Source organism: Myxocyprinus asiaticus, chromosome 33 (genome assembly GCF_019703515.2).
Source record: "Myxocyprinus asiaticus isolate MX2 ecotype Aquarium Trade chromosome 33, UBuf_Myxa_2, whole genome shotgun sequence".
In the NCBI taxonomy this organism is placed as follows: Eukaryota; Metazoa; Chordata; class Actinopteri; order Cypriniformes; family Catostomidae; genus Myxocyprinus; species Myxocyprinus asiaticus.
The window spans coordinates 10,863,049-10,888,116 of record NC_059376.1 but is presented as its reverse complement, the minus strand read 5'-3'; the positions used below and the strand labels follow the sequence as shown (position 1 = coordinate 10,888,116).

The following is a 25,068-nucleotide window of genomic DNA, read 5'->3' as shown; positions in this document are numbered from 1 at the left end:
CCGGTACCCTAGGATCAGACACATTATGCTGACTCACTGATGAGCGCCATCTCCTATCAGACATTTTTGCATCTGGATCAATGCATGGATCAAATAACCAATGATGCGATGTCATTGATGCAACGTATAAACATTGATGTATATTTTTTTTTTATATCAGAATAAGCTTTATTGCCAAGTATGCTTACACATACAAGGAATTTGTCTTGGTGACAGGAGCTTCCAGTACACAACAATACAAAAACAGCAGCAAGACATAGACAATAATAAAAAAAAAAAGTTATACACATATGTACATACATACTCACACATACGAAGTGCAGTCTAATACAAATCTGTTATGTACTGTGCAAATACAAATCTGTTATGTACAGTGCAATTTTTTTTAAATTATTTTTTTCCAGAGGAATGAAATGGCAGAAGAGGTTGGATGTGTTGGATAAATATAAGAAAGACTAAACTGTGTATTGCACATAGTTATTGCTCAATGGGGCAATTTAACTGTTGATGAGATTGATAGCCTGAGGGAAAAAACTGTTCCTGTGCCTGACAGTCCTGGTGCTCAGAGCTCTGAAGCATTGGCCAGAAGGCAACAGTTCAAAAAGGTAATGGGCAGGGTAAGTGGGGTCCAGAGTGATTTTTCCAGCCTTTTTCCTCACTCTGGAAGTGTATAGTTCTTGAAGGGGGGGGGGGAGGGGGGGAACCAATAATCATCTCAGCAGTCCGAATTGACCTTTGTAGTCTTCTGATGTCTGATTTCATAGCTGAACCAAACCAGACAGTTATTGAAGTGCAGAGGACAGATTCAATGACTGCTGAGTAGAACTGTATCAGCAGCGCCTGTGGCAGGTTGAACTTCCTCAGCTGGTGAAGGAAGTACAACCTCTGCCGGGCCTTTTTCACAATGGAGTCAATGTGGGTCTCCCACTTCTGGTCCTGTGAGATGGTACTGCCCAGGAACCTGAATGACTCCACGGCTGCCACAGTGCTGTTTAGAATGGTGAGTGGGGTCAGTGTTAAAGTCCACCGTCATCTCCACTGTTTTGAGAGTGTTCAGCTCAAGGTTGTTTTGACTCCACCAGACAGCCAGCTGTTCAACCTCCCCTCTGTATGCAGAAAAAACAACAAAGCAATAGGAGCGCTCCACACCGAGGCTGCCATCCACGGCGCCATCATGATGTATTGACCTTTAATATGCACCTTTATTTTGACAATCTAATGCCAGTCATGTCCGTACACATTTCCGTCAGGCAATGCAGCAACCTTATGATATTCATCTTGCTTTATAAGTGCTAAATATGCTTTTCATGTGGGACATGGATGTGCGTGGGGTTGATGGAAGCCTGAAGTTGTGCTCTGCTCTATCCGTGTGCTCTTGTCAACTGCAAGTTACAGTGACAGAATAGCACATGAGCAATTAAATCAGGCTTCCCTTGATATCGTGGCGAATGCGACCCATTTGAATTCAACATGAGGATTTTCTATTTTAAAGTGCTCTGGAGCAGTTAATCCATGCCAAACAGCTAGACAGCCCTGACATTCTGAACAATGCTGAAGAGGGAAAGAGAAAACACCTGCTTTGCACCAGCATCAATTTCAAGACTTTTTTTGACATCTAGACAATAATACCCTTACTAAAATTTATCACAGGAACACAATTTTTCAATACAAATTGCAGCCAAGGAAAGACATGGATAGCACATATTCTTCTGTCAGAAACAAGTCGTGGGTATGTAAGTATTTTGGATTGAATGATGTGCTTGACTGTTGCAGAGATGACAAATTGTCACTGTAGTGTTTACCTCATTCCACAAGGCAATGAGCTTTCATCAAACGATTGATGATCACATATGTGACTTTATTTTTTATATAATTTAAAAAATTTCAACAACTGAAGTACCTTATTTTGTTGTGGGTGTCCCAATGTGGATACTGGATTTGCACTTTTCAGAGAGCTCAATAAAACATTTAAATTATATTTTGGTTTGCATTTGTGAGATAATACAGGTGCATCTCAATAAATTAGAATGTCGTGGAAAAGTTCATTTATTTCAGTAATTCAACTCAAATTGTGAAACTCGTGTATTAAATAAATTCAGTGCACACAGACTGAAGTAGTTTAAGTCTTTGGTTCTTTTAATTGTGATGATTTTGGCTCACATTTAACAAAAACCCACCAATTCACTATCTCAAAAAATTAGAATACATCATAAGACCAATAAGAAAAACATTTTTAGTGAATTGTTGGCCTTCTGGAAAGTATGTTCATTTACTGTATATGTACTCAATACTTGGTAGGGGCTCCTTTTGCTTTAATTACTGCCTCAATTCGGCGTGGCATGGAGGTGATCAGTTTGTGGCACTGCTGAGGTGGTATGGAAGCCCAGGTTTCTTTGACAGTGGCTTTCAGCTCATCTGCATTTTTTGGTCTCTTGTTTCTCATTTTCCTCTTGACAATACCCCATAGATTCTCTATGGGGTTCAGGTTTGGTGAGTTTGCTGGCCAGTCAAGCACACCAACACCATGGTCATTTAACCAACTTTTGGTGCTTTTGGCAGTGTGGGCAGGTGCCAAATCCTGCTGGAAAATGAAATCAGCATCTTTAAAAAGCTGGTCAGCAGAAGGAAGCATGAAGTGCTCCAAAATTTCTTGGTAAACGGGTGCAGTGACTTTGGTTTTCAAAAAACACAATGGACCAACACCAGCAGATGACATTGCACCCCAAATCATCACAGACTGTGGAAACTTAACACTGGACTTCAAGCAACTTGGGCTATGAGCTTCTCCACCCTTCCTCCAGACTCTAGGACCTTGGTTTCCAAATGAAATACAAAACTTGCTCTCATCTGAAAAGAAGACTTTGGACCACTGGGCAACAGTCCAGTTCTTCTTCTCCTTAGCCCAGGTAAGACGCCTCTGACATGGTCTGTGGTTCAGGAGTGGCTTAACAAGAGGAATACGACAACTGTAGCCAAATTCCTTGACACGTCTGTGTGTGGTGGCTCTTGATGCCTTGACCCCAGCCTCAGTCCATTCCTTGTGAAGTTCACCCAAATTCTTGAATCGATTTTGCTTGACAATCCTCATAAGGCTGCGGTTCTCTCGGTTGGTTGTGCATCTTTTTCTTCCACACTTTTTCCTTCCACTCAACTTTCTGTTAACATGCTTGGATACAGCACTCTGTGAACAGCCAGCTTCTTTAGCAATGAATGTTTGTGGCTTACCCTCCTTGTGAAGGGTGTCAATGATTGTCTTCTGGACAACTGTCAGATCAGCAGTCTTCCCCATGATTGTGTAGCCTAGTGAACCAAACTGAGAGACCATTTTGAAGGCTCAGGAAACCTTTGCAGGTGTTTTGAGTTGATTAGCTGATTGGCATGTCACCATATTCTAATTTTTTGAGATAGTGAATTGGTGGGTTTTTGTTAAATGTGAGCCACAATTATCACAATTAAAAGAACCAAAGACTTAAATTACTTCAGTCTGTGTGCATTGAATTTATTTAACAGACGAGTTTCACAATTTGAGTTGAATTACTGAAATAAATGAACTTTTCCACGACATTCTAATTCATTGAGATGCACCTGTATATGTAACTGATTGTGTAAAATAAGCACATAATATCAAATAAGCACATAATATCAAAAATGCATTGCGACAGACTTTGCGGTATCAGCAAACATCGGATCACTGGTTAAGAGAATCGATATAAGATCATACCGTGATGAAACTTGTGATTTACACCCCTATTTGCAACTCTCTTTTGGCTACCCTCCGTGAATATTACAAAATGGAACTTGCAAGTGCCCATACACCTAACAATTTACCGCTTTGGCAAGTTGGGGGCAGTGTTTCGCATTTCGGTAAGTACAGATCTATTTTAGCTAAAGAAAAGTCAGCCTTCTGTTTGCAAATTCACTGTGAGATCAGTCTGAACACAGAACCAATGTTAGGCTGATTGTTAGCCTCAGTCACCATTCACTTTGATAAAAAAATATACTATGAAAGTAGCCTTAATGTTGAATGAGACTAACATACTGCCTAACATCTCCTCCTCCTGTTCCACAGAAGAAAGAAAGTCATACAGGTTTGAAGCTACATGATGGTGAGTAAATGATGACAGAATTTGCATATTTGGGTGAACTATCCCTTAAAGAGACAAATCATACATCTATAGCACCATGTTTTTTAGAGCTTAAAATTTGTGTTTTAGATATTTTGATCTGGAATGTCATTGGAATACAAATTTTTCCCAGACACGTCTGGTCCTATTCAGTTGTAGTTTTATTGCTTACCTTACTACATTTACAGCTGACCTGTTTGCAGCAAGTAACTGTAAAAACACTGGTCAGATCCAGAGGGACTTTAATTATTTTTTTAAAGTCTTGTTGCTGTTTTGTATTGTTGTGTACTGGAAGCTCCTGTCACCAAGACAAATTCCTTATATGTGTAAGCATACTTGGCAATAAAGCTCAATCTGATTCTGATATGATTTTAATGATGGCTTTCTTGAGTAATATTCAACCATTGAAATACTCAAGACCTGTAACCGACCTTGTTTAATACAGTCGTTTGCGTCTGTAATTACATCAATTGCTTTAATTGGAGGGGAAATCATTATGGCCGCTGGTCCCTCTGGATCTGAACAGTGTTTTACAGTTGCTTGCTCCAAACAGGTCAGCTGTAAATGTAGTTTGCAATGAAGGTGTTAGCTTGAAAGCATAAGTTTGAAACGTGCAGTATTTCTACGTGGGGAGTCACATTAATCAAAGTCAATAATCATGTCTATTCTGGAATAGGCTAGTTTTAATTTCATTCAGAGTTTGCTGTTCAGCTATACTTTATCCTTAGTAACTCACTGGAATAATTTAAACCATTCTCTCTGGGTGAAACATTTCCTTGATACAATTCTATTTTAAACAAAATGTAGGGTTCTTGTCCACAATTCTTTGCTTTGTTTGTCTGTGTGTGTTAGAGAAGCTTACAAACCACGTTTTGGTCAGTTGTGGATATCTTGTTGTAGCATTATGTTGTTTGAAAATGAAAGGATGCAATTGAATGAAGGAGAAAAGAAAAGTGGTGCTCTCCTGTGGGTGTTCTTCCGGTGGAAGTATGTTGTTGAGAGTTTGGAGTGAAGAGGAATTCTTTGCCCTCTAATTTACTAAGCTGGCAGGGCTGGGCTGGGCTGGCACAGCAAAGTATCGGCCAGTGCTTTTTAAAGGAAAGTTACTATTACACGACTGTCTGAGAGCTTTAATATGAGACATTGTGTGGAGAGTTTCATTACATGTAACCCTTTAAACAAAGTTTAACAGTCTTCATTCTTGAAGAGACACTTACAATTACTTATTTTGTTTACATTATTAAGTCCATAACAAAACAACAAAAGGTTTTCCTAGCATAATGTTTTTTTTTTTTTTTTTTTTTTTTTTTTTTGCAGGTATGGAAGGTAAGGGTGTGATAATGTGATTCTCTTATCGAAACTGGATTTGATTTGATAAATTTTATTGATTGAAGGGGAAATTCACGTTACAGCAGCACATCCTAAGTGATAAAAATATAAAAAGAACAAAACCTTCATACAATATTGCACCAACCTAAGTACTATTACCATAAAAATTGCACAATAGTCAAGCCAATCATGTGTGATATTGATTATACAGTCTTATGGCAGATGGAAGAAAATACTTTCTATAATGCTCTTTTGAGCAGTGTGGATGAATAACCCTTTTATTGAACATGCTGACCAGTGGCCACACTGTCTCATGGAGGGGGTGAGAGTTATTAGTTATGATAGAAGACAACTTCTTGACCATCTTTTTCTGTCCTATTTCATCTATGAAGGGCAGAGGACACCCCAGGACAGAACTAGACTTCCTGATCAATTTATTAAGTATTTTTTGTCTCTCTCCATAATCCCTCCACCCCAACATACCACAGTATACAAAATGACAGATGCTACCACAGTATCATTAAAAGTCTTAAGCAATACCGGCACACACCAAAGGATCTCAATCATCTCAGGAGGTGGATACGATTTTGACCCTTCTTAGACAAATAATCTGTATTGTCAGACCAGTCCAGCTTATTTTTTAGGTAGACACCCAGGATCTTGTAAGATTTTACAATTTCAATGTCCACCTCCTGGATGTTTACTGGCAATCAGATTCATTGGGGGCTTGTCCAGGATCTTGTTTTTTCTGACATGAGTGCATAGAAAGTCTACATTGCTACTGAATGTTGCTACCGAATGTTCCCGTACCCTAAAATTGACTACATTCTGAGTTACTGATGAGCTGCATTTCCCATCAGGCATCTTTTCCTGTGGTACTACTGGTTGCACGAGCAGCCTCTGAGACATGGGTTTTGGTCCTACGGAAACCAGAAAGTAATCATGTTCACATAATCAGTGTTTAGTGTTTATTTGAAGGTTGCATTTTCCCTCTACGATTACATTTTTACTCCACTGAGGATTATGTTTAGTGCTGGGGTTTGGGTTAGGCCGTACGGTTAATACTGTTGACTCTATTATATAATTTACAATTCGCTTTTCAATCACTTTTGGCACCACTGCATGGATATTTCACCCGGAAACTGAAGCTCACACATGCCCATTGGTCTAACAACATTTCTAGCTTTGGCCACGGAATGTCACGGAATTCACTGTGAGATCAGTCTGAAAATTAAAATGTGATGTTCTTTTCAATATTAGATTTAGATGGGGGCTCATCCGGCTTCTTGTTTTTTCAAGAAAATCCTGGACAGGATTAATACAGAGATTTTAGAGTGTTTAGAGGAGAATATGTGATTTGGAAAATAATAAAAGGGAAGAGGAGGAGAGGAAACAGTAAAGAGGTCTGTAGGTAATGTGCATTAGCCCAGCCCTAATGGCCTCCCCATGGAATGTCTGGCGGCACCCGGTTCGGTAGGACTCTGTGGCTCTGGCTCCCACTGGCGCTGGAATGATTGAGGTCAGGCGTCCCGTCTCCGACACAAACCAATGCTGTTCTCTGGAATGTTCTGCTCCAGTAGTAGGCAGCGGTAATGAGCAGGGCCTGCTCAAAACACTTGCCATGTTCCCCTTCAATGATCAGAAGGAGAGAAAAGCATGCTGGGGTCCATTAATTAGGGTACTAACTTTTCTTTCCACTTGACTTGATCTATTTCTTTTTATTCCATGCCCTCTCTTGTTCTCTGTTTATTTTCCCTTCCCCTTTTCTCTCTTGAAGTGAGCACTGTGGAAAGACATTATATATAATCAGCTGAATGTTTGTTCTGCTGTTTGTTTCAGTTAGAAATAGTTTGCATAATTAGTGGATATATATATATATATATATATATATATATATATATATATATATATATATATATATATATATATTTAAAGTATTCAAACATTTACTTCAGCAGAATCTTAGCCAAGGGATTTTGTCGTAAACTTTTGAAAATTTCTTTCTAAACTTGTAAGCTTTCTTCCATTTGGCGCTTTTCCCCTCAAAAATATTTTTAACTGTTAAAGTCCTATAAAACATATTTTAAGGATTCTTGACCTGTTGAATCAATTATAAGGCTACATTGGAAAACAATATATTAAATGAGAAAAAAAAAAAAAAGTGATCCTTTTGTATTACCACATATATTCTGAAACTATTGTAAAAGTTTTCGTTTTGAATTGTATAGAGCTTTTGTGGTTGTGGACCCACTGTGGATAAATGGCTTGTTCATTAAAGAGTTGTTAGAGTCTTTGTATGCTGGATAGCTGGTAACAATAACAAATATTGCAGTGTTTCTAATTTTCTTCTTTTTTTTTTTTTTTAACCTTTATGGCCTTTTGTTATTTGTATTGATGCGTTAGGTCAGTCCATCTCAAGTGGTCCATTAATTGTAAAGTTGGTTGCTTGACCTTTTTTCATTTTCAAATTATTATTATTATTATTTTTTTTTGAGTGATTACCTCTATGTATTGGTATTACAAAACCACCAGTTTTTTATTTTTATTTTACTTGGTTTAACCATGATGGCCATCTTTGTGTCATGGCACACGCCAAATTTTGGTTATGCGGCTGTTTATGGAAGCCTCAAGATCTTGGCTCAGGATGGTCCTAGCTCCTTGGAACAAAAACTGATCTCTAGAGCACATTACAAGGTACATGTACATATATAAATACATTTTGCAAATTCTTGTTCCTTAGACTTAGAACTTAAGTTCTAATGTAATGCTCAAGATTGCTCAAAGTTCTGCTAGGTCAATTTATAATGGGAAGGGATCGAGTCTCAGTCTTATTAACAATACTTATATACTTTTTAACTACAAATGTTTGCTTCCGTACATCTCTGTGACGTACGCTCATGAGAGGGATGACGTAATTTCGTTGGTAAGGTCACGCGTCACGTGGAGGAGTCAGGAAGCGCATCATTGTTTACAAGAGAAACTTGTGCCGTTCACAAACTAAAATTGTCCAAAACAATTTAAAAACAATATAAAATAAAAAAAAAAAATCATTTCCAAATAATAATAAAAAAATAAAAAACAATGTAAACAATGACGCGCTTCCTGACTCCTCCTCCACATGACGCGTGACCTTACCAACGAGATTACGTCATCCCTCTCATGAGCGTACGTCACAGAGATGCACGGAAGCGGACATTTGTAGTTAAAAAAGTATATAAGTATTGTTTTGTTTCTAAAAATTATCAACCGTTTGCGTTCAGAAGAACTTTATTTGTCGACTGGAGTCATGTGGATTATTTTGATGCACCCTAAATATGCATTTTGGACCATCAAAAAATGGAGGATATTCACTTGCATTGCTTAGAGGAGCAGGCCTGAAATGAAATCCTAAAAGTCTTAAATTCTGTTTTGATGAAGAAAGAAACTCAGATACATCTTGGATGGCCTGAGGGTGAGTAAATTATCAGCAGATTTTCATTTTTGGGTGAACTATTCCTTTAACGCATTGAGTTTCTCAGCCAGAGAAACGGAGAATTCATCCCTAGGGAGAACGACAGTGATCATATCTGCTGTCAGTCATAACCCACTGCTTAAAGGTGATGTTATCAGGAAGTGTGTCATCTTAATCTGACTCTTCAAGCATTTGCAGTAAGGCCTCAATACCTGGACACTGGTCACACTTGTTGAGCATGCAGTCATAACTGTTTGTCACAGACTAGAAGTTCCAGCAAGTCCTTGTAGTCCACTTTAGCTTTGCTGACTCAACCATCAGCTTGATGTTCTTATGTTGTGTGCAGACACAGACAGTTCCAGTTCCAGATGCTCCTTCCAGCACACGCCATTTTGGCCTCAGTTCACAAAATTTTGATCTCCCTATCTTTAACAGTGGGTGCTGATTTTTAAACTCCACATACAGTTCATTAAGTTTACTTAAAACTAAATGCTTTTGTTTATGAACTACTTGAAGAACCCTGTGATAGATAATGCTTCACTGTTGCCAATATCAATAGTAACATTTTAGACCTCATTGACAAGCATAAGCTATTGTATGTCAATCATATAATTACTGTAAAATACTGTTCATTATTATTATTTGTTGTGCTTGTAATACATCTGTTCATTTCTCAAAATGTATGAATAAAGTAGGCTTTTCCCCAGATGTCTACTAGCCCTAGCTTTGTAACCAGTGGAATCTCAAATAATTATTTTTTTTTTTTTACAGCAGAATGCTACTTGGACTTATTTCTGTGAAAATTTCAGGTTCCTGTCTGGTCCCCCACCAGAGATATTCAACCCGAAAGTGAGGGGAATTTTTAAAAGATTGCACTTTCTCGCCCCCATAAATAAATAAATAAGAGAAGTCTCAAACCTGAAATGTTCTTCATGCACACTCTACTTACCTAGGTACCCCTAAAAACAAATTAAGTCTGAGACTCGAACCCTTCCCATTATAAATTGACCCTATAAGTGGGACTTGGAGCAATCTTGAGCATTACATTAGGACTTAAGTTCTAAGTCTAAAGGCGGTTGCACACCGGATGAGAAGCGCCACTCCGCATCGTGGTTAGGGCACGGTACAGGTATCAATCACGGGGCACGTCGATGCAGTTCAGGTTGCAGACAGTACCTGCAAAAGTTACCAAGGTTTTTCCCTTCAAGAATGAAGAACGCTAAAGTTAATAATTGATGTCTTTTGATAATGATTTGGGTTGAATTTAATGGAAAATATGCGAGTTGCGCTCTGTGACGCGGCAAAATTTGAGCAGCCTCCGGAGTCGTAGCTGGGCGCCGCCAACAGACGGCGAGTGGTGGCGGCAGTGTGCGTACCTTCATTGAAAACAGTTGTTTCTAATTTTAGAACGTGCCATGTCATCCGCCAGACGCGTCCGGTGTGCAACCCCCTTAAGGAACAAGAATGTGTGAAATGTACCATGTAATGTGCTCTACAGATACATTTTTGTTCCAAGGAGCTAGGACTATCCTGAACCGAGATATTGAGGTTTCCGTAAACAACTGCATAACCAAAATTTATCGTGTGCCATGACAAAGATGGCCGTCGTGGTTAAATCAAGTAAAATAAAAAATAAAAACTGGTGGTTTTGTAATACCAATACATGGAAGTAATCACTCAAAAAAAAAAATTGGAAAATTAAAAATAGGACAGATAATGATATGGACGAGGGTTTTACGATCAGGAAATGTTACAGATTCAAACTCATTGCCCACATGAGCACAATAGCTCTATGTGTCAGCATGTGTGCTAATCGCTAGGCCACGGCTCTATTGGGTTGGTTCTTAATTCGATCCAGAGTGTGCTGACATATAAAATGTGAAAGATTAAGGTTTAGCTAGAATCTTTTCAGTAGCTTGAAGTTACCCAAAAGGTAGCAAATCGGAGAATGTCACATGTCCTCTTTATCCAGATCCTCTAAACGTTTATCGTTTCTTATAGAGTGCTTAAGCTAGATGCTTATTACATTACTGCCACACAGAACACAATCATATTAGTCATATAGAGGTCATAGAATTATATATTTTTTTTCTTCTTGACTAAATTACATCTTGGCCATGTATCTGAGGGGTGTGTAAAAGCTTATGTGTTTTGGCCTGATAAAGGTGGTTATTGGTTTGTTGTTTGAGTCAGCTGCTGGTATAGCTTGGAAAATAATCTGACAAACTCTGTGAAGGCTTTTATATGTGTTTGTAAATACATCATATATGTGTTTGTGTTCATAAAATAAAAGAACTTGATTTTTACTTTTTCTGAAAAAGGTACTTGCCTGTGCAAAACCTGCCGCCACAATGTTAAGGTTTTGTGGGTGGTTGCCAGGGCGTTGCTGTGCAGTTGCTAGGGTGTTCTGGGTGGTTTCTAGGTGGTTTCTTACTGGCCCAAGTTAAAATAGCCCACCCCCAAATCTATGATATTCTGGTCCCTAGATATGACTCCCTGTATAGGAGTCTGTAAGCAAGTAAATGGGATTCTTTCACTGTAGTGTTTTCTCCCGAATAGAAATGGAAGGACTGGAAAACTTAGAGCTAAGAAAGATCTGTTCTAAATAAGTTGAATGCTTTGAGGTATCAATTGGTTTAATTCTTAGGCTACGACTTTTACAACAAAACAAAACAATTTTTAGTTTGCTTCAAAGGTTTATAGCAATTTAAAATTATTTCGAATTATTTAGGCAACATTTTGTGAAGACAAAATCTTAATTGTAATCCAAGACTGACTATTGTAGAATTTCCCCAGCTAAACAATCAAAAGGGAAAACATCTGCCAAATGAATTGTGAAACATTCCTCTTTTCAGACCAGTCCATTTGTATTGGGCTGTGTGTCGAAATGTGTAAATGTTTGAATGAGGAGTTCCGATAACTAGCAGGACAAATGGTGTTTCGGGGTCATGCTGGGGTCTTGACCAGCACAGAGATGATAGATCTCTGTGAAAGGGAGAAGGAGGACTTTTTCGGATGTGAGTGTGTTTGTGTTTCTGTCTCTGTGTGTATTTTGCTGTGTATGAGAACAAACAGATGGTGTGAGCCCCACAATGAACTTTACTATAACTGCTATTTCAACTATAAAAATATGTACATCAAGATGTATGCAACCTACAATGTACCATTTATGTTCATTTTATAGTTATGTTGTATATAAATAAAAGGAACTCCTTTGTGATGACTGCCTTATTTTTAGGGCCTAACTGCTTTAGTGTGGTGTTCAAATTGCAATTGTTAATTTTTGTTGATGCAAGCTCAATCTGGACACAAAATGTTCTCTTCTGTAGGTTAGATATCACCAGCCTTTCTTGCTTTTTTCTCTAGGGGAAAATCTATGGTTAAAGTCCTTGAGTTGTTAAAGGTCGTACTGTTCCACTATTGGCCTTATACAACAAGGTTTTTTTCCGTCGTCGTCGTATTCATGGTTGCATCTGAAATGGGTTTGGAGTGAAGTTTTATCAGGCTGTTTATATGAAAATCTGATCTGTGCTGCTTCAGCATCAAAGTGTATTCTGTAAGTTTTCTGTGTACTACAGGAATTCTCTGGGTTTTGTTTAAAAGAACCAGGTTTTGCTTGAATATGTGCAGCAGTCTAAAATGCATAACATTTTTAAAGTTCATAAACTTTCAGAAAACAGTAATGAAAGACAGCATTAGATCAAAACTGACCCTGTTTATTAAAAAATACCCCTTGTCTCATTTTGTATGATTTCCCAATGCATATTTTATCTACAAAAATACAATCATAGTCTTTCATCAAAATGTAGTGACACTTTTTGCTGACCTAACCAAGGCCGTGCAGACTGGGGAAAAATAATATTAACCAGTAATATCATTGTCCACTTTTCATGATCCAGTCTAATCTCAGTGTAGAAAATCACCTTATATTAATCAGTCCTTATATTATTTATTTTCCACTAAATAAACTCAGTGATACATCACAATATGGAAGTTGAATGTATTTCAAATGCCATTTCATATCGTTTTTCATTCACCAGTGTATCATTCATTGTGAATAGAATATTAAGAATTGTTTTCTGGTTTTCTCTCTCGGTCACAAACTCAGAGCTGATGTCCTAGCTGTGTTTATGGAGAGCTGCGCTGGGTGAACAGTTCAGATGTAGAGGACCCTTGATGATGATGATGATGATGATGATGAAGACTATGTTGCTGCTGATTTCAGTACTCCTAACTCAGGCTCTTCAGTCCCAGGGCAGACCCACCACCCAAGATGAGGGTAAGTTATTTATCATTTCTGTAGTATCAGAACATCTTATAGCTAAAGATTTGCCATCTTTGCATGTCTTCTTTAGGCTCACTAAAATATTTTTAATAAGGCGCCATATCCTACACTTTTGTAGCTTAAGTTCACTTGAAATATTTGTCAAGATTAATTTAGTTTTGTATAACCATGTATCTTTTCCACCCTCTTGCTGACCCTTAGAATTAAATGTACAGTACATCTACTGTATCTTTAAGACTTCTATATGTAAATGATCTCCGTTATGATTGGCTAAGCTTGCCATAAGAATGAATTTCTAAATGTCTCATTTGAGTCTTAGTTTTCATGAATGGACTGAGTGGACTTGGGAGGGAGCTTTGCATTTTAAAAGTGGTAGTAGTATGTAATAAAACAGTACAGAAGAGCAAGGAAAATCCTGTTTTACATGATATCACCCTTTTAAGTTTTAAAATAAGCTGTCTGATATACGATTAAAGCAGTATGACTGTATGGAAAAATCCATGGACCGTTATATACTCAGACCAAACTCATATCTCCAGTACACCAAGCCTAGCCAAGAGAAAGTGTTACTTGCATGCAGGAGGGAAAGCACATTCAACTCTAAGCTGTGGAAATTTAAACTTGGGTATGATTCGTTCTCCATATCCACCTCTCTATGCTATAAATGGAATGGAAGAATGGGTAACGGGAGGGGGAAAAAAACACACCAGCTGAAATAAAACCCTGAAAAATGTGTCTCTTGGCAATATTCCAGCGGAGCGAGTGCTAGTGCCTCTCACAGGCCAAACATGCTTCCGTAGCTTCATCGTCCTCTTTTGGGATTTCGGAAAGACATTAAGCTCATGAGACTTCTAAATGCCTTACATTACAGTTACAGCAATTATAAAACAAGTGGTCTCTTCTTGTCTGACCGACTGTGAAGGCTTTAAATAAACCAGGTTGGTTTGAATTTACCCCAGAGATGAAGGTGTGAAATAGTCCATCTGTAGCCTCCGGCTAAGCAAAAATACCGCTCTTCTCTTTTCCCCCTCTATCTCTCTCTCTCTTCCCTTCCCGTTGTCTCACTCTCCTCCTTTTGTAATGAGAAGGTATTTGTTGTCAAGGGAAGAGTAGACTACTGTAGACGCTATAAATTGCTGCCTTTAAAAGAAGAGGTAGAAAGTACTCCGCCCTGTGGTGCTATTCCACTGTGGAGATCGTGTTTCTGGGAAAAATAAGCATGTTTTATAGATGGGTGCAGGTCGGTGAAGCATAGATCTGTGGTCCCTACTCTTAATGGAAACTTGCTTTGCACAAGAAAGTTGGTGAAATGTAACGTCTGAGCATGTTTAAGACTATAGTAGTGGGAAAATAAAAAAAACTACCCTTTTATGCTGTAACAATGGGACTTCATGCTTTTTAAAACCCAAAGTGTTTCCCAACTTTGTCATCTTTATGTACCCCACAGTCCCATTAATAAGGCTCAAGTACCTCTTCATCGACACCAAACCTGAAATGTGTTCTAGCTGATATTATACTAGATATCATCAGCATTGTCATTAATTTCTGTAAAGTGGCTAGTTGGTGTACTTGAGTCCAGACTCAAGAATGGTCTTGAGTCAGAATGTATACATAAATGGATAGTTGCCACATTGACACATTTGGTACTTTTCCACCATCGGGCTGAATAGATATCTGCTCTGGGCTTGTTGACACGTTTATGGTTTATTTTTCAATTGTGGTGCTGTGAAATCAGGATTAGAATGGACTGACTGAGCAAGTGACCAATCATAAGTCGCCACGTCACCAAAGGCACGGAGAACCAGCACGGTTCTAAGACCTGAGTATGGTTAGCTAACCTAGTTGAGAAAACCATGCTGGGAATAGTTTGTAATTGTACTGTACCGTAATCGTACTGTGCTCAAGTAAAAATGCTATTGGAACTGTTACTCACCGTGCTCAGAACCGTTCGGCCCAATGGTGGAAAACAGGGCTGTACGTTAACTTTTTTGCACATTGCACTGGTGCTACAAAGGTTGAAAGTTTTGTAGCACAGGCCACACAATTGTAGCACAAGTATAAAACGTCTGTTACCATCTCTGAAAACAACCAAAAATAGTGCAGTTTATCACTTAAACAGGCATGTGACTGGCAAAGGACATTAATGTTGCATACAGGGCACACAAAATCCAAACCTTAACAAGAAATGTTTTCAGACAAACATTTTCTTTATTTGCCCAAAATGGCAGACTGCAGGAACATAACGCCTCTTACTTAACATCAAGTCAATTTAGTTTATATAGTCCAATATCACTAATCACAATCCAAACAACATCCATATATTACACTTCAAATTAGCAGGACAAATCAGTGGGTCTGTGGGCAGACATCACTTAATAAAAGAACTGTTTTATTTGCAAACCAGCAAACTCACCCAAACTGAGACACTCCTCTACTGGACTCACACTGTCAACAGTTGCATCATTGCTAGTGTGTGTGTGTGTGTGTGTGTGTGTGTGTGTGTGTGTGTGTGTGTGTGTGTGTCACAGATCTAGCATGTCTGTTGGCCACTCTTTCCTATTTGGGCTCCTGGCGTGGCATTGGGAAGTGCTGTGTTTCCAAAAAAAAAATAAAAATTGTTATCCCTTTTTAAAATGCTGTTACCCATTACATAAGGATTGTCTTCTCTAAACTTTTCAGGAGCCTCCGTGCACCAGCAACAGAACAAGAGCTGTTGTTAAGCATCGAAAGTTAGCCAAGGAAAATCCTTTTTCCACTCTGCATTGTATCTATAAATTTTCCCTTTCGTTTCTCCCTTAATTTCATTTGGCAGTATTGCTTCTTTTGTTTCTTCCTCGCGGGCTCGTTTGGGTTTTTGGTTGAGCACTTGAAAATACCACTTCATTTTCCTGTCATCATCTAACTCAAGCTGAGACTTGCTAGCTGAGGAAATGGCATAGAGGCAACTGCATAGGAATTATGGGATTGTTCCCTAGGAACTGTGGGAATTGGTGTTGGATATAAGGACTCTTCGCAGCAGGGACATGATTTTGAATTGCACAATAGACTACAACTACCAAGTAAAATAACGATGCGCCATTGATTAACCTCACACATAAACAAGCAAACTACAAACTCTCACTTCACCTAAACAAGCGGCTCTGTCTCACACACATGCAAAAATGTGTCGCACAGGTGCTACTGTGGTAAATGTATTCATTGCACAGACCGATTTGTTTTTTTGTTTTTTTTATTTTTTTTTTTTATAGCACGTGCGACATACAGGTGCATCTCAATAAATTAGAATGTCGTGGAAAAGTTCATTTATTTCAGTAATTCAACTCAAATTGTGAAACTCGTGTATTAAATAAATTCAGTGCACACAGACTGAAGTAGTTTAAGTCTTTGGTTCTTTTAATTGTGATGATTTTGGCTCACATTTAACAAAAACCCACCAATTCACTATCTCAAAAAATTAGAATACATCATAAGACCAATTAAAAAAAACATTTTTAGTGAATTGTTGGCCTTCTGGAAAGTATGTTCATTTACTGTATATGTACTCAATACTTGGTAGGGGCTCCTTTTGCTTTAATTACTGCCTCAATTCGGCGTGGCATGGAGGTGATCAGTTTGTGGCACTGCTGAGGTGGTATGGAAGCCCAGGTTTCTTTGACAGTGGCCTTCAGCTCATCTGCATTTTTCGGTCTCTTGTTTCTCATTTTCCTCTTGACAATACCCCATAGATTCTCTATGGGGTTCAGGTCTGGAGAGTTTGCTGGCCAGTCAAGCACACCAACACCATGGTCATTTAACCAACTTTTGGTGCTTTTGGCAGTGTGGGCAGGTGCCAAATCCTGCTGGAAAATGAAATCAGCATCTTTAAAAAGCTGGTCAGCAGAAGGAAGCATGAAGTGCTCCAAAATTTCTTGGTAAACGGGTGCAGTGACTTTGGTTTTCAAAAAACACAATGGACCAACACCAGCAGATGACATTGCACCCCAAATCATCACAGACTGTGGAAACTTGACACTGGACTTCAAGCAACTTGGGCTATGAGCTTCTCCATCCTTCCTCCAGACTCTAGGACCTTGGTTTCCAAATGAAATACAAAACTTGCTCTCATCTGAAAAGAAGACTTTGGACCACTGGGCAACAGTCCAGTTCTTCTTCTCCTTAGCCCAGGTAAGACGCCTCTGACGTTGTCTGTGGTTCAGGAGTGGCTTAACGAGAGGAATACGACAACTGTAGCCAAATTCCTTGACATGTTTGTGTGTGGTGGCTCTTGATGTCTTGACCCCAGCCTCAGTCCATTCCTTGTGAAGTTCACCCAAATTCTTGAATCGATTTTGCTTGACAATCGTAAGGCTGTGGTTCTCTCGGTTGGTTGTGCATCTTTTTCTTCCACACTTTTTCCTTCCACTCAACTTTCTGTTAACATGCTTGGATACAGCACTCTGTGAACAGCCAGCTTCTTTGGCAATGAATGTTTGTGGCTTACCCTCCTTGTGAAGTGTGTCAATGATTGTCTTCTGGACAACTGTCAGATCAGCAGTCTTCCCCATGATTGTGTAGCCTAGTGAACCAAACTGAGAGACCATTTTGAAGGCTCAGGAAACCTTTGCAGGTGTTTTGAGTTGATTAGCTGATTGGCATGTCACCATATTCTAATTTTTTGAGATAGTGAATTGGTGGGTTTTTGTTAAATGTGAGCCAAAATCATCACAATTAAAAGAACCAAAGACTTAAACTACTTCAGTCTGTGTGCATTGAATTTATTTAATACACGAGTTTCACAATTTGAGTTGAATTACTGAAATAAATGAACTTTTCTACGACATTCTAATTTATTGAGATGCACCTGTATATGTGATTGGAATTTCAGGCTACATCCAAACATATATATATATAATTTTTTTTTTTTTTTTTTAAATGCATCTTTTTCTCTATATTTTGGCCTTCTGTCCACACTGAGACAGCAATTTATCTAGCATAAACTGAGCTTTTCAAAAACGCTATCCCAAATGGATATATTTGAAAACGTTGTCTTCGCATTTTAGTATGTGGACAGGGAAGATGTTGTCATGTGATCCATTCAAACCAAAACTATCAAGATGGTGACCTATGTTGTAGCAGCGTTGTTTTGTTTGATAGTGTTGTTAAAGATAAATGTAACTTTGTACAACCTTAATATTGCATTCCTCAAGAAATATTAGTCGGTGGCAATGGAAAGTTTACTTGGAATTGGTGTCTGGCGGCGGAACATGAGAATAATTGCGTTTCAGGCCTTACATGGAACGGTGAGTTTTCACATACACAGTGAGAGGATTTAAGCATTTTCATATTTTTCAGTGTGCAACTTGTTTGAAAATGGCAGTGTGGACAGAGTTTTAAAAAAGAAAACACTATTTTCAAATTTATCCAGATTGTATGTTAATTTCAAGTTTTGTTAGTTTTGTGGTGCAATCATGGAGAAACTATCGAAAAACACACACTAGTCCATTTATTTATAAATTAAGTTGTACTTTCTGTTTCTACGAGCAACAAAACAAAATAAAAATCTTTCCAAGTACTCCTTGGAACCTGTTTAAGATTACCTTGGTGTACACACACCCCTGGTTTGGGAATCACTGCCCTAGGTTCACTGTGGTTGTAACATAAATTGGGCGCTCGTCTGGGTTTTAATCTGGGGTCTGTTGCACTAAAGAATCACGCCCCTAGATTTCTGGCTAGTTTAGGTATAAGTTTTTAGTTTCTGACCACTTGATTGAACACTGGCCTTAAGGATTTTGTTATGACTATAATGAAGGTAGGAAGACCAGACCAGAATGTGATGGATTATCTTTTTTACCAACTTAACACTTGACAGGCAAATGGCCAGGTGTGCTGAGACCCTCTGCTTATTTCCTCTTCTCCTGCTCCTCTTCCTCTTCCCTCCTGTCAGAACAGAGAATGCTCTTCTTTCTATATCCCCCTGGGGCCTCCTATGGTGTAAATGGTAGTTTCAGCTGTTGATGAGTGACTGACACTCCAGCATCTGGTTACATTTTTCTTTTTTGGAAATGCAACCTGCACAAACAACAGGGCTTCCTAAACACTTCCTGAAGTGTTTAAATGTCATTGTGAGCAAACACTGTTAAATGCTTTCAATTGAATCAGAAAAGAGTAAAGATATTCCATTTCATAACCCTCTGTTAGTGTTGATTTGTTTGGAAGTCACACAAAAATGTTCATTTTCTTTTTAGAAATTGAGACTCTATGCCTTTATAATTTTATCTAGGGGTATACATCTTAATTTGAGGGTTTATTAATGTCAACAGAGGAATGAATATTGAAATCACTACTGAGCTAGTGACTTCTGATCATGTCATGTATTTTAATAATTTCCCTACAATTTCCTTTGGCTCATGATTCTACTTCCTTTTTAAATGAGCTTTAGCAGCTTGTTCATGTTGAGGTTGAGTAAGTATTGTAGTGCAAAAGTTAGTTTAGAAAAAGCAGCAAAACATTTATATTGCTAAAGTGGCTTTGTGCATAGACAGAATAGATGGTTTAAGCATAATAGTTTGGAAACAAAATTTGTTTGAATGTTTACATTGAGTCGTATTTAATATAAAATGTAATGTTGTAACGGGGTTCAGGATGGGCAAGGAGGCGGCGGGAACCGGCAGAACAGTCAACATAACTTTAATGACATAACTGAACTTAAACATAAACACACCAACACACACATAGCGGCCGCGTGTGTCTCTCTCTCTCTCAAACTGGCACCTCCGGCTCATCTTTATCCCCCTCCCAGCTGATTAGGACAATTCAGCGCCGGCGTGCGTCCTCACGACCTGGCCACGCCCTACTCCTCATCACACTCCTCCACCGCCCAATTCAGGAGGGGAAGTGTTGCCCTTCCGGCCGTCCTTCTGCCGGCAGGTCTTTCCCGCCTCTCTGGAGCCCTGGGAGAGACGAGGGGAGGGAGAGGGAAAGAGCGAGGGGGAGATACAGAGAGAGCAGCGAGAGAAAAAACTCCCTCGCCGGTCCCTGGACACGCCGTTGCCTGGTCCTCAGCCACTCCTCCACCCCCTGCGGACGACAGCCGCTCCTCCCCTGGTGCATGGCTGTAAGTCCTCCGATCCCTGGCAGACGGTAACTGCTCCTCCACTTCCTGGCAGATGGCAGCATTTCATCTGCCGAACGGCAGCGGCGACTCTGTCCTCTGGCGGATGACAGCGGCTCCTCCATTTAACGGCGGACAGCAGCGGCGAGGACTCCACGACAGTGCATCCCTCTGCCTTCCCGGGTTTCGGCACCAATGTAATGGGGTTCAGGATGGGCAAGGAGGCGGCGGGAACCGGCAGAACAGTCAACATAACTTTAATGACATAACTGAACTTAAACATAAACGCACGACACACACATGGGCCACGTGTGTCTCTCTCTCGAACTGGTGCCTCCGGCTCGTCTTTATCCCTCTTCCGGCTGATTAGGACAATTCAGCACCGGGCGTGCGTCCTCATGGCCCGGCCATGCCCTCGTCCTCGTTACAGATGTATTTAACATGGTTTTTAAAGAGTAGTTAGGCTCTTACCTTAGTTCTATGTCCTCAATCCTAGTCTAAATACTGTTACTAACTAAAAGTAGTGATGCTGTTAACTTACAATTTACAGTGGTGTGACAAGTAGCTTTGGTAAGTCTGATTAATTTCATTTGGATGGTTAATTCCCATTTCAGTTAACCTGTTCAAAAACACAATTTACCGACTTTAGTCATCACTCAATAATATTCCCACTGCTTCCACCCCTGATGCTAACTGCTTTTTCAAAAGAGTAGCTTAATTGTAGTTTAACTACTCTGAGTAACTTGTAGCTTGGTAAGCAACAGATCCAAAGTAGCTTCTCCAACACTTGATTTAGGATAGTCAGCTCTGGTTTATGAATGGTAAGTCTCCAGTCTGGAATTACTTAAGATCGCTTTCTCTCAAACAGTCTTGCTCTCTGTATAACTCTCTCTTTAGAAGGAGATGAATAAATAATTTGGGAAAACAATGGCTGTTATTCAGCAGGGCACACTGATCTCATTTTTGTCCCTCCCGCAGAGCATGTGCGTGTGTACATGGGCACATTTGTGTGTAGCCAAGCAGTGATTATGTTTATACAACTGTGGCCGTTGTGAACAAATGCCATTAGCATCCAAGTCCTCATGTGGGGTTCAGTTGATGATAGGCCAGCAAGACAGGGGTGGTAATGATACATAGGTGTGTGTGTGTGTTTGTGTTTGTGTGTTTGCTTAGCTATAGTCTGAGGACAAATTTGTCCCAACAGTGACCACGTTTACATGGACATCAGAAAGTGTTTATTGCAAGAACGCTGCTTAAAGGAATAGTTCACCCAAAAATGAACATTTGCAGATAATTTATTCACCCTCAGACTATCCAAGATATATATGACCTTCTTTCTTCATCAGAACAGGATTTAAGATTTTTAGGAAAGTATCCCAGGTTTTTAGCTGCATTCAATGCAAGTGAACGGACACCAATTTTTGACAGTCCAAAAAGCACACTTAGTCAGTATCAAAGAAATCCACATGACTCCCGTCGATCAAGTAATGTCTTCTGAAGTGAATCGATATGTTTGTGAGAAACTAATCACTAATTAAGACTTTTAACTTCGCTTCCTGTAAACACTGAATGCCTCACGTTGCTGTCGTGTGATGTCATCACGTTGGCGTGTTCACGCGAGAATTCAGAAGTTCTACCCTGTTTATCACAGAGGAACGTACTTCACGCGAGATTTAGGTCAATTCAAACAGCTACAGAGAGCTGGTGGAAGCGCCGATTTAAAGTTAAAAACGTTTTAATTAGCAATTCGTTTTTCACACAAACGTATGGATTAACTTCAGAAGACATTACTTAATCTATTGGAGTCGTGTGGATTATTTTGCTGCCTAAGTGTGCTTTTTGGACCATCAAATATTGGTGTCCATTCACATTGGATGAAGCTAAAAACCTGGGATACTTTCCTAAAAATCTTAAATCCTGTTCTGATGAAGAAAGAATGTCATATACATCTTGGGTGGCCTGAGAGTGAGTGAATTATCAGCAAATTTTCATTTTTGGGTGAACTATTCCTTTAAGGCTCTGAATTGGTGTGTGTTCACATGAGCTATTAGCGGCTTTCTCTTCACTCCTGTATACATGCATCTCGGTCAGGAAGCAGCTTTCTCCACAGCTATGTAATGTCCCCATAATGCTTGTGTAAATAACTAACATGGTGTCTGAGGAAGACTTTGCTGTTTTATTCTCTGTTGCTTCACTTTTATTTCAAGATTTTCCCAGTGTACACCCAGAAATGTTGAATTCTTTCCACTGTGTTGAATTGTTGTTGGGCTCCATCCTACAACGTTTGTTATCCGGTCTGCTCACGCACATGCGCACTCCTCTAACCATCATTCCCCTGTAAGAACATGCTTATGCGTTGACATGACCACAATAAGCCGCCTTCTCCGAGAGAAACCCATGTGTGTTAAACCGCTTTCTCTTAATCCCTTAAACGCTGTAAGGAAATTGGAGTTATTGTGTACATGACGTTTCAGAAAGCCACTTTCTGCAAAATCCTTGGAATAAATCATTTTCTTAAGTGCATGTAAACGTGGTCAGTGTGTGAATTGTTGATAATCCACATTTGGCTGGACAATCTAAAAACTTTGATGCCATTTCAAGTGTTGCAGTCTAATGTTTTTCCTTTGTAGGGCAGTAAGGTATGCCCTCATTTAGATTGCCATGTTTTTTTAATGTCACACTGAGCCAGCACCTTCACTAATCACAAGTAATGGACTACTAGTCACGGTAATCGCATTTGGTCACAAAATGAATGTACTAATCTTATTACAGTTTCTTTCTTGTGTAATCACTAAACTTTCTCACTCCATCACCACCTCTAATGAATGGAAATCTTTGTGGTTGTTCTCTTCTTGCATTGCTTCCTCTTTTGTATCCAGTCTCTCTTTACGAAAGGCCCCTCTTCGTCTGTCTTGTACACTGCCTGTCCTCACTCGCTCACCTCTAATTTAGTCTACCACAAAAACGAGGAGGAAAAAAATTCCTTTCATGTTTTGCTGTAATTAACTTGATTTTCAGGGGTGTCGATCATCTTTTCTGAATGGCTTGAAGCAGGAAAAATAAACTCAATGGTTGTTCCAGCTGGGTTGCTTTTCCAGAAATATGGTCTTTAATCTGACCTAATCTGGTCATAGAATCTAGAGGATTAACAGGCCTGAGATTCCATGAGGAGTGACTTGACAGGAAAGGGCTCATCTTTTTGTTCAGTTTGAGTCTGAATCAAGACTAAGACGCCGTTTCCACCTAGTATTATGATGCGTCTCTGGTGATCCGATCATGTGATCTGGTGAGACACATTGCTGTTTACATCTGGTTGTTTAAATGTGTCTTCTGTGACCACTTGTGATCGGATTTGGAAGGGAGGGACTGTTTCATGACGACATATATCAATCACTATGTCCGTGTCCGTGTGTTCCTGCATGATAATAAACCGCAACAAAGTCAGAAAAGACAAAGAAAGTGCGGGGGAAAAAATGGCACGCTATTTCTCCCTGATGCAGCTGAAATTTAATCTAAGCACAAAATCAACATTTCAAGCAGAATTGTCCATTATTTTAGTGGATTAATTGTATTAACCTGAGCTGCAGATGTTTGTGCTTTTCATAAGTGTCACTGCATGTTGATATCAGACACACCGAAGAAGATCCGTTCTCATGCTTGTGTATATATCCGCTTTTTAAAATGTTACTTTTTAAAGGTTTTTTTTTTTTCCTTTTAAAGCTGCTTATAACTGGCATAGTTTAAACTCTTGTTTTAGCGCAGCGATTGATTGACAGGTGAGGGGAGGCACTTCGCTGCTGCCGGGACGCATACAGGACGAATTAGCGTTTACACCTCAAATGTGACGCGTTTTTGACCACATACGTATGTGGTTTTTGTGATCCGATCACAAAACGTTTAAGACCCCGTTTAGACCTGTATTTAGCACTGACCACATGTGATCCGATCACCAAACAATGCATCTTTATACTAGGTGAAGATGGGGTCTAAGCCTTAATGGTTATCGCCAAGGCAAGCATCACAATTATTATTACTCATATTTGGGCTTAGGAATGTAAACAAACTATTTTTGCCTGGTGGAAGATAAAACGAGTGAAAAGCTGTTGTTAAATGCATATAAACGCACACCTGATACTGCACATTCTATATTATTACGACTGCATACAGTTTGGCTAATAAACTGTTAATTAGAAGAACTGTTCCGATAATTATTAATAATAAACTGTAAATATAATGTCTATTGAATATTAGTTTTAGGGGGATCGTATTACTGTTGGAGCCATTTTGTATTTGCATTTGCATCATTCATAAAGGGATAGTTTGCACAAAAATTACAATTCTATAATAATTTACTGTACTCACCCTCATGCCATCCCAGATGTGTATGACTTTCTTCTGCTGATACAGAGATTTTTAGAAGAATATTTCAGCTTTGTTGGTCCTCACAAGTGAATGATGACTAAAATTGTGATTCAGCATAATAAAGTCAGCATAAAAGTAATCCATACGACTCCAGTGGTTTAATTCATGTCTTCAGAAGCGATATGATAGGTGTTGGTGAGAAACAGATAAATGCTTAAGTACTTTTTACTATCGATCACCACTTTCACTTCCCCATTCTTCTTTTGTTTTGGCGATTCGCATTCTTTGTGCATATCGCCACCTAAAAAGGACTTAAATATTGATCTGTTTCTCACCCACACCTATCATATTACTTCTGAAGACATGGATTTAACCACTGGAGTCGTATTGATTACTTGTATGCTGCCATTTATGTGCTTTTTGGAGC

The 25,068-nt window shown here is 39.2% G+C and overlaps 1 protein-coding gene across 4 annotated transcripts in view; it reads left to right on the top strand.

Annotated features, from left to right (window-relative positions):
- The window catches only part of LOC127423957 (fibroblast growth factor receptor 1-A-like), an 88,339-nt gene that overhangs the window by 3,640 nt on the left and 59,631 nt on the right, over window positions 1-25,068 (top strand). For all 4 annotated transcript variants that reach the window (XM_051668679.1, XM_051668677.1, XM_051668678.1 and 1 more), the window contains exon 2: window positions 13,013-13,183. In XM_051668679.1, coding sequence (XP_051524639.1) covers window positions 13,081-13,183 — 103 coding nt within the window. In that variant the 5' untranslated portion in view covers window positions 13,013-13,080. The remainder of the gene's footprint in view (window positions 1-13,012; window positions 13,184-25,068) is intronic.